Below are 11,131 nucleotides of genomic sequence, written 5' to 3'. Positions count from 1 at the left end.
ATGTACAAATGCGCTTTACACAATTGATGTGTGTATGGATTGGAATAACAGTTGTATGAGCCCCTAATAAAATGTTTAAAAAAAAAAAAAAGTAATATCACACCTCGTGGTCACACAGGCTGGTGTGCTTCTTCCATGTGGGCTTTGTTGCTTCTGAGCTAGATGGCTGCTTGCTTACCTGCAAGCCTTTAAGACCCCAGATGCTATGTCTTTTGATAGCTGGGCGCCATCAGCTTTCTTCACCACATTTGCTTATGCACACATTTGTCTTCAGCGATTGTATTGGGAAGGTGTGCATCATGGAATGACAATTTAATAGAACAAAGTGTTCTTGCACTGAGTAAGTACTTGAGTGGAGGTCCAATGTCCTTCTGCTGCCTTAATACTAAACCTATATCTATATGCGCATAGATCTATTTCCCCACCATCCTATATAAATTTATTTACTTAGGTACATGCCTGGATTTAGACCTCTATAAATGCCCTTTGGCTCCTAGTTCTTTCCTCTATTTCTTTTTACTTTCCTCTTGTCCCACTATCATGCTCAGCCTTTATTTGGGTTTCAGTAATTTCTCTCAGTTACATTGCCCTTGCTGAATCCCTACCAGGCCTCACACACCCTCCTTGCCACTAATTTTGTATCACTTGTTCTCCCTTGTCCCTGGGTTGGTCATCACCACATCCTTATCCCCACCTCCTCCTCTCCCATGTCCTCCCAGAACCGTAAATCCCATTGTTTTCTCCTCTAGACTGTTCATAAAAAATCATATCAGTGGGTGCCCACTTTCATGTTATGATCACTGAAGACAAATGTGTGCATAAGCAAATGTCGTGAAGAAAGCTGATGGTGCCGGCTATCAGAAGATAAATTGTCTGGGGTCTTAAAGGCTTGAAGATAAACAAGCGGTCATCTAGCTCAGAAGCAACAAAGCCCACATGGAGGAAGCACACCAGTCTGTGTGACCACAAGTTGTCGAAGGGATCAAGTATCAGACATAAAAGAACAAAAAATAATATCATTGTAAATGAGGGGGAGTGCAGACTGGAGACCCAAAACTTATCTGCAGGCAAACACTCCCTTACAGAAGGGTCGCGAGGAGAAGATGAGCCAGTCAGGGTGCATTGTAGCAATGATGAAACATACAACTTTCCTTTAGTTTTTAAGTGCTTCTCCCCCCCCCCCCATCATGATCCCAATTCTATCTTTCAAATCTGGCTGGACCAGAGGATGTACATTGGTACAGATAGGAACTGGAAACTCAGGGAATCCAGGACAGATGATCCCTTTAGGACAGTGGTGAGAGTGGCGATACCGGGAGGATAGAGGGAGGGTAAGGTGGAAAGGGGGAACCGATGATGGGTGAAGGGAGACATCGGACAGTGTAAGATATGACAAAATAATAATAATTTATATATTATCAAGGGAGGGGGAAACGGGGAGGGAGGGGTAAAAATGAGGAACTTATATGGAGGGCTCAAGTAGAAAGCAAATGTTTTTAGAATGATGATGGCAACAAATGTACAAATGTGTTTGACACAACTGATGTATGTATGGATTGTGATAAGAGTTGTATGAGCCCCCAATAAAATTATTTTTAAAAAGTAATATTAAATAATATTTCTGCTAACATTAACATATTTGTTTAAGTATATAGACCAATATTTAACAATTGACTTTCACAAAAAGCAGAGACAAAAATATGATCTCGATAAATTTCCATTTTTAGTTTAGCATGATTTCAATGAAAAAATATTAATAGAAAATTCACGAATACAAAACTTATTTCTTTAGAAATTACAAATCACTTGGAAAGTTAGTGTTTCTGGTCAATCTCCTAACATTTAATACTGGTGTTGCATTTTGCAGTCACTAAGTAAATAAAACTTTATTATACCTTCCAATAGTTGTCCGGTGATTAACCATTGGGCTTTGATCCTCAGGATCAGCAATTCAAAACCACCAGCTGCACTGCAAGAGAAAGACTGGAGCTTACTACCCATAAAGAGTTATAGTCTCAGAATTACATAGGGGCAGTTCTACCCTGTCCTATAAGGTTGCTATGAGTTAGCATCTACTCTATGGCAGTGAATGTATTCTCCTTACAGCATACCATGTACTGGGCGCCTTTTAAAATCCAATATTCTTTTTACTTTAGGCCCCTTGAGAGTAAAATAAAATTAAAAATAAAAATAAAAGTAAAAATAAAACAAAACCCACAATCATTAAATCATGTCAATGTCAACTCATTGCCACTCTCTAGGACAGAGTAGAACTGCACCTGTGGATTTAGAGGTTGTAAATCTTCAGGGAGCAGAAAGCCTCATCTAATTCCCATGGAGTGACCAGTTGGGTTCAAACTGCTAACCTTGCAGTTAGCAGCCTAAAAGTAACCCATTTGCCAAATGTCTTCATTTTTCACCACTGATGGCCCTAATGATACACCACATAGCATTTAAAAAGACAACACCTTATCTCTCCAAGGTTCATTCCTGCCTGTCATGTTTTCCTAAGACCCTGCCAGCGGAGAGGAAGATACAGCATCAGTCATCAGGATGCTAGTTTTATGTCGTCCTCAGGACCAGGTTTAGTGTTGTGAGAGATGGTGCTGCCAGAACTAAATTGCAGCCAAAGTTGGAATACACTCTTTGAGGATTAGGTTGGGTAGGAGAATATAGGAGACTTCTCTGAGAGGATTTTCAGAAGGACAGGGAATGAAACCCTCCAAGTCCAGGAATATAAAGAGAGTTTTACATTATATTTGTATTTATTCCATTGATTTTCTTAAAATGTTTATTGCTCCTTTTCTTTAACTTTCAAATCTTAATCCAGTAACAATTTAAAAATCAGGCATTTTTACTTTTTCACTAATAAGTTTTTATCTCAATTAATATACATGTAATATATTAACCTCCAATATATACCACATTTTCACAAATAGAATGCCTGCATCTATGATTTGCACATAGTGATGGCAAAATTATGTTGAAAAATATCTGGAACAGCTTTTGCATTTATATACTGTGCATGTGCATGATATTTCTAGAAGTGAATTGTGGCCTAATTCACATTTGTCAAGTCCAAGAATAATGCTATTGATCACATTTGTATAATAACAGTGAAAATCATGGACCAAGTTTGGTTGTTCGTGTTGTTCTTAAGTGCTGTCAAGTTGACTCAGATGCATAGTGACTCAGAATGAAACACTACCTGATCCTGGGCCATCCTCACAATCCTTGCTATATTTGAGACCAATGTTGCAGTCACTATATCAATTTTATTGAAGGTATTTCCCTTTTTCTGCAGATGTTTTACTTTACTAAATATTCTGTTCTTCTCCAGGAATTGGCCCCTCCTGAAAACATCCTAATTTCTTTAGACAAAGTCTTTCAATCCTTGTCTCAAAGAAACATTGTAGTCTGCTTTTTCCAAGGGAGACTTATTCCTTCTTCTGTTCCAGCAGCATTCATTCAATACTCCTTGCCACTTCTCTGGTCTTCCCAATTCATTGCCCAGCTTTCACATGCATTAAAGGTGATTAAAAACATCCTGGATTGGATAAGGCCCGCCTTCATCCTCAAACTGACATCTTTGCTTAACAATCTAAAGAGGAATTTTGTATCCGATATTCTCAGTGCAATTCCTCTTTTGATTTCTTGTCTGATTCTTCCATGGATTTTGATAGTGATTCTAAGCAAAATAAAATCCTTAACAATCTTTTCCCACTTTTCATGATGTTGCTTACTGGTCCCATTGTGAGACTACTAGTTTTCTTCATATTGATGTGCAATCCCGTAATCTTTGATATTCATCAGTAATGGTTCCAAGTCTTACACACTTTCAAAAACTAACTTCATGTAATCTCATAACACAAAGTTATTAGTGAGCCTTCCTCCAGTCATTATACTGCATTATTTTTTCTATACCAACTTCTCAGATACAAATCAATTATGTATAAAGAATAAACCCTCATGAGCACATTTCCTGATTATAAATTATGTAATATCCCTTTATTTTCTTTAGATGACTGCCTATGTCTAAGCACAATTTCAGTATGAACACAATTAAGTAGTCTGGAATTACCATTTTTTTGCATCATTGCCCATAATTTCTTATGGCACATACAGGAGAATTACTTTGCATAATTCAATAAAATAGAGGTTAAAATCCTTCTGGTATGTAATGCTTTCAGTGCAGAACAACCTGATATCAGCAATAATATGATTTCTTGCATATCTCCTGAATCCAGCTTGAATTCCTGGTGTCAATGTGTTGCTACAATACTTTATATTAATGATATTATAAATAATTTACATATACTAATGGTTCATCTTTATGGGAGATGCATGAAAATATGAATTTCTTCTTGTAGATTGGTGAGGTAATTGCCTTTCAACTTCATGGCATAGATGAGTGCTTCCAGTTCTGCATCAGTTTATTGAAACATTTTGACTTTTATTCATCAATTTCTGGAGCCTTAACATTACTGCAGCTTGGGCTTCTTCCTTCAGTACTATCTGTTCTTCATCAATACTACCGCCTGTAATAGTTAAACATCATTGAGCGATTTTGGATATAATCACTCTTTATATTTCTTCCATCCTCTTTTGATTCTTCCTGCATCATTCAATTATTTTGAGCATAAAATAGTTTCTTCAGTTCAGGAACAAATTTCAAAATCTCTTCAGATATACATTTCGGTCTTTGTTTTCTGTTGTTTTTTTTTTAATGACCTCTTGCATTCCTCCTATATGGAATTCTTTTTTATTCCCCAATAGTTTTATTAGCATATAATTCATATATCATACCATTGAATAGTTCAGTCCCTTCCAGAAAAGTTGTGCAATGACCACTATGATCAGTTTTAGACCTTCTTTCCATTCTCGTACTCATCATTATGAGCTCGCCACTTCTCCCTCGCCTCCACTGCCAGGCCATCAAGGAACCATTCATCTAGCGACAGTCTCTATAGATTTACCTATTCTGAGTTTCATATACAAAAATTATGTATATTAAAAAACTAACACCAATAGCAAAGTAAAACAGAGAAAAAGCTCAATCAAAAATAAAGTAGGAAATATTAAAAATTAGAACAAATTTAAATGGATTATAAGAGAGATCTTCCAGGAAATTAGGAAGAAGCTACTGGGACAACTCATTGAAGAGATCTATATTTGTGTCCATTCCAAAAACAGGCGACCCAATAGAATGCTCAAACTATGGAACAATATTATTGATATCACAAAATTTTGCTTAAGATCATCCAACAAAAATGGATTCAGCAGTACATTGAAAGGGAGTTGCCAGAGATTCAGGCCAGATTCAGAAGAGTACATGGAGCAAGGGATTTTATTGCTGTTTTGAGACAGATCTTGGTTGAAAACAGAATACCAAAAAGATATTTACTTGTGTTTTATTGACTATGCCAAGGCATTTGATTATGTGGATCATAACAAACTATAGGTAGACTTGAAAAGAATGGGAATTCCAGAATACTTCCTTGTGCTCATGTGGAACCTGTAGATGGATCAAGAGGCAATTGTGTGAACAGAACAAGGGAATACTGCATTGCTTTAAAATAAGGAAATATATGCCTCAGGATTGTACCCTCTCACCATACTTGTTCAATCTCTATGCTGAGCAAATAAATAGTGAAGTCAGCTTATTTGAAGAAGAATATGGCATTAGGATTGGAGGAAGGCTTATTAACAACTGAAAGCCTGTAATGTACAGAGGAAACAACCTTGCTTGCAAAAAATAAGGAGGACTTGAAGTCCTTGCTAATGATGATCAAGGATTGCAGCCTTCAGTATGGATTATGACTTAAAATAAAGAAGACCAAAACCCCCACAACTGGACCAATAGGTAACATCATGATGAAAAAAGTTGGAAGCTGTCAAGGATTTTGCCTTGCTTGGATCTACAAATAATGCTCATGAAAACAGTATTCAAGACATTGAAAGATGAGTTGCATTGGGTAAATCTGCTGCACAAGAGCTCTTGAGTGTTGAAAACCAGTGATGTTTCTTTGAGAACTAAGGTGCACCTGACACAAACCATGCTATTTCCACGGCTTCATGTGCCTGTGAAAGCTGGACATTGGGTAAGGAAGACTGAGCTAGAATCAAAGTATTTTAATTGTAGTGTTGGAGAAGAATATTGAAAGTATCATGGCTTGCTCAAAGGACAAACAAATTTGCTTTGGAATAAATACAGCCAGAGTGCTCACTGGAGGCAAGCCTGGCAACACTGCAACCTTTAGACATATTGTCAGGAGAGACTAGACCCTGGAGAAGGACATTGCGCTGGGTAAAGTGGAGGGTCAGCGAATAAAAGGAAGGCCCCCAGTGAGGTGGATTAACACAATGGCTGCAACTATGTGCCTGTATGGGAATGATTATAATGATGGAACAGGACTATGTGGAGTTCCTTTCCGTTGTGCATATGGTCGCTTTTGGTTGGAATCAACTCAATGTCACCTAACAACATAAGGGAGATCAAATGATAAGGAACTACATTTTAGTCTAACTGAATCTTCAGCAATCTACTTTCCAATGCATTCTGCATGATAGCAAGACTATCATGGTGCATAGTCAGAGGTAAATGATTAGGGGTTTAATCCATTTATGAATTCCGCCAGTGGACTTTGGGCTTCCACTGTCACCTATAGCCTTCTGCAAATGGGGTTTTTACAAAGCTCTGATATAATTTCTTCTCTTAGATTTGGAGTATATTATTTACAGTCCTTGGATCACACAGGCTCATGTGTTTCTCCCATGTTAACTGTTCACTTCGATGACTGCTTGTTTGAAAAACAAACCTTTAAGATACCAGATATATTCTTTCTGAAAGTCAGGCACCATATAGTTTCTTCACCACATTTTGCTATTGCACCCATATCTGCATGTGATCTCTCTGTGAAAGCAAACACATGAAGTTCTTGATATCAGATCATAATATATCTGTCTGTAGTCATTAGTATGCAGGGAAGTTTTGTATCATCCAGATAGTTCCTCCTGTTCCTGATATTCTTAATGATCTAACTCATGTTCATGGTGGGTAAGCTGGGACTAATTGTTCTCATCTGAAAGAACCCTCATCATCTCAAGCAAATGTACTTATTCCTTGATTGTTCAGCCTTCCCCCCCCCCCCAAAAGTATTTTTATAGATGCTTGAATTTAATCCTCTATAATACTCAAGGTATCTATGTTTCTTTTTTAATCTTTTTTTATACAGACAATATGATTCCCTTGTTGATCACATCACTTTTTTTTGCTTGTAATGAAAATACATAATGTTTTCTTCTGGTAGCAATCTGTATGCGTTGGAATTGACTAGGCAGCATATACAAGAGCATATATGAAGGTATACAGGGAATGGAGTGTCAAAAGCATCACTATAAAATCATAGAAATAAGTATTAAACAAAAATATCATACTGGGAAACCATAGTGTGTTGACATTTAGATCTGTGTACATCTGAACGTGGTGTTCCCATCCCACTAATACAAAGAACCCTGTACAAAACACACCAAATTGGCAGTCGTGGCATCCTCAAGGAATTCAGATTGTTTCATTTTAAATGTCCATGGAGCTCAGGGAAGGACAAGAAGTCTGAAGGGTCATGATCAGGGGAATGGAAAATGTTCCCCAATGAAATACTTCTAGACAAATTCTCGCTAACCTTGAAGAGATGGGCAGGTGCATGCTCATGATGGGGAAAAACATACCTTGACTCCGTTTCCTTACCTCTTTCTCACTAGCACACCTTTTCATCCTTAAAATTTCTTCATCATAAGTCCCCACGGTCATCCTCTTTCCTTTGAGAAAATATATGAATGTGGTGCCCCTTTGGGATAAAAACACGCGCACGCACACACACACACACACATACTACTGACACACTATTCTGAGCTAATATTTCTTCCCTGAACTCATCTTTGAGACCCCCTTATTTCCCTGAAAGTGTTTGATTCATATATAAAGAGCTGTTTTTATGTGGCACCACATTTCTGTGAACCTGTTTTAAAGGTTGAATGATTTTGGAAGAAGTCCACTTGAGTTTTATTTTTGTTTTTGTTCTTTTCAGGATTTTAAAACATGCTCAATAAGATTGAGACGTCCCTTAATTTGTGTGTGTGAGCTGCTTACTCATGCCCTTTTTGTCTTACATATTAAATTGTGTGCTTACTAAGAATCTAGGGAAAAGTTGACTGAAAAAATATTTTTTAACATTGTGTTCGGAACTCTTACAGATATTACTACATCCATAGTTACATTAGATCGAGCATAATTGTTTTCAGCTCCCCTTAATCATCCCCCAAACCCTCTCACCCCCTGATCCCTCAGTATATTATTCATTAATATTATTATTAATATACATTATACATTAATATTATTATTTCCTTAACTTAAAAAATAAACAAGAACTCTTTTCATTTTCCCCTAGTATTAAATATCTCTATTATTTCTAGACTAGCCACCAATATTTAATAAGATTTATGCATTGTAAGTATAAATCAATAATGTCAGCAAATCTCCTAAGAGACCCCAATGATTTTCTCATTTTATTATGAAATGAGGGGAGGGGCTTCCTCATTTACTTCTGTCACCACAGAAAATACCAAAATATTTCCCTTTTGGAGAGAGTTTTTTAAAAAGATTCCATCAACTGAGAAATACAGAGGACAACATCCTGACTTATGCTTAGCCTTATTTGTTAACGAGTGACATACATAGAAAATTATCACTCCCTGTTGAAGCTGTAAGAGTGAATAAGAAGAATCTCCACCAGAGACTCCATTAAAAGTTTGATATTTCAAGATGGGGAATTGAGAAACTTCAGTAATTGTAAGTTCCAATCTGTAATTTACATGCAATGCTCAGTGGACATTATTAGGCAATCACTAGGGATTTCATAGGAAAGGTAACAGTGCTGTCATCAAATGAGAACCGTGTTTACATAATTAATACTGATGAAGCCCTTGGGTCAAAGTCAACCGTGACTTAAAGAGCAGAGGGTTTCTTTTTCTCTTCTGTCCTTCTCTGAACACCTTATGAAGTCCTGGTTGGCTCATTAGAGACATCTGCCAGTGGTAATGACTGTTCTCTGAAATTTATGATATTTTTTCATTTTTATTCATCAGTACTTATTCCTTCCTCTTGCTCCAATATCACCATCCATACTCCATCCCATACCTGTCTGGCATTCCCTAGAATTGGTCAATCTGAGTCTTAGGTAAGACAACAGAGTGGTCTCATGTTCCTTATCTGAATTCAAAGCTGATCACAGACACACCAGTAGAAAACCACCCCAAGAGCTTGTTAGTATCTCCACCACCCCTCCACGTTCAAATCTCCCTGAACAAATCAAATAGGAAAAAGTAGAGATTGGTCTGATCCAGGACAGCAATATCTTCCTTTGTTAAGGATAGCAAGTAGATTATGGTGGAGTGAGTGAGCTCTAAGATAAAATCCCTGGTTTTTGGAGTTTGAGTCTGCTGTCAACTAGCAATACATCCCTGGGGAACGCTTGAATTCTTCATGCCACTGTTCCCTCAATGTAAATGGAAGATGAGAATCGTACCACGACTACAGTGATTTTATGTGGAAATTTACAAGAATAATTATTGTAAAATATTTAGTCTAACATGGAAGATTTCAGTAAATGATATTTACACTACAATACTATAGACAATAATTATCATGACTAAATTAGTATAGGGAACTCTAGTGGTATAGTAAGGAGCCCAGGTGATGTGTTTATGTATTGGCCTGCAGTCCACATAGTGGGTAGTTCAAAACCACCAGCAGCTTCGTGGGGGAAAAGACTGGACTTTCTGCTCCTATAAACAGTTACAGTCTCGGGAACCCACAGGGAGTCTTCTAGAGAGTCGGCACTGGCTCGATGGATGTGAAAGGTGGTATAGTGGGTTGGTTACACGTTGGGCTGATTCGTCAGAGTTCAAATCCACCTGAAAGATGAGGGTTTCTGCAGTTGTAGAGAGTTACAGTCTTGGAAACCCACGGAGACAGTGCTACTCTGCCCTATAGAGTTGCTGAGTCACAATGAACTCATGAGTGTGTTTTTTACACATTTTATCTTAATATACTTAGTAATTAAATATTGAATCTACAATTAATATATTTAGATGTTTATATAAATATAGTTAAGTAAATGATAAATAAATTTCTTATTTAAATTTTACTTAGTATATTTAATAATATCACTATAACAAATGATTCGCCTTTAAATCAATTTTGTTTTCATAATGACCTTAGTGGGCAGAGTAGAATTGCTCAGGTGGTTTCAAAGACTCTAAATCTTTATAAAATCAGACTGGCATATCTTTCTCTATCAGAGTGGCTGATTATTTTAGCTTGACAAAACTGATAATTTCACAAAGTTGTGTGCAAATGCCTATTCCAGGTTCAAGGAAACAATACTGGCAGCAGCAGTTGTACATGTGGAAACTTTCGTTCCATTGCATTTAGGTTCTGAATGTTTAGGTACTGAATGTGGATTGGAAGTTCTGTCCTAACTTTCTAAATTGTTCAAACATTAATTTCACTTGGGTGGCATTTTGTCCATTTTCCAGTTCTGAAATGAGCCTTAGGTTTGAGCCTTCCTGTATTGACTATAGGAGCACCAACACTGTGTGAACCTCGATAAATTGAATATCATTTCAATTTTAATGTGAAAAATTATATAATATAACACATATTAAAGGAACATAAGCAAAAATTGTACACAACTTTACAAAGTATTAGGGAATAAAATGCATGCACTGTTCAAAAAGAATATGGAACTCTTTATGAAAAAACTATTCATAAAGAACATGGAACACTGAAATCACTCCATAAGCTTTGTGTATGTGTTTTTCTATCACATTCTCCCTCCTAAAATGAATCATAGCATGAAAACAACGGGAAAAAATCCCTTAATTTTTGTACCTTTGTAGTTTTATGACAACATATTACTATTATGACGTATAATATTAAATGTGCATTGATTAGTCATCCACTATATTTTGAAGCTTACTGTGGTAGTTATATAATCTGTTGTCGATTTGAGAGGATTAAGAGTGAAGGAGTGGAATTTAGCCTATCAGGTCGTAGCTTGATGACCTCATT

The 11,131-nt window shown here is 36.8% G+C and overlaps 1 protein-coding gene across 1 annotated transcript in view; it reads left to right on the top strand.

Annotated features, from left to right (window-relative positions):
- The window catches only part of LOC101641310 (olfactory receptor 5K1-like), an 8,874-nt gene extending 6,417 nt beyond the window's left edge, over positions 1–2,457 (top strand). The window contains exon 2 of the mRNA XM_004706448.2: positions 2,444–2,457. Coding sequence (XP_004706505.2) covers positions 2,444–2,457 — 14 coding nt within the window. The remainder of the gene's footprint in view (positions 1–2,443) is intronic.
- The last annotated feature ends 8,674 nt before the right edge of the window (positions 2,458–11,131 follow it).

Source organism: Echinops telfairi, unplaced genomic scaffold (assembly GCF_000313985.2).
Source record: "Echinops telfairi isolate 266 unplaced genomic scaffold, ASM31398v2 ScPeMD7_6;HRSCAF=24_1, whole genome shotgun sequence".
NCBI lineage: Eukaryota > Metazoa > Chordata > Mammalia > Afrosoricida > Tenrecidae > Echinops > Echinops telfairi.
This window is presented reverse-complemented; position numbering and strand designations above follow the sequence as displayed.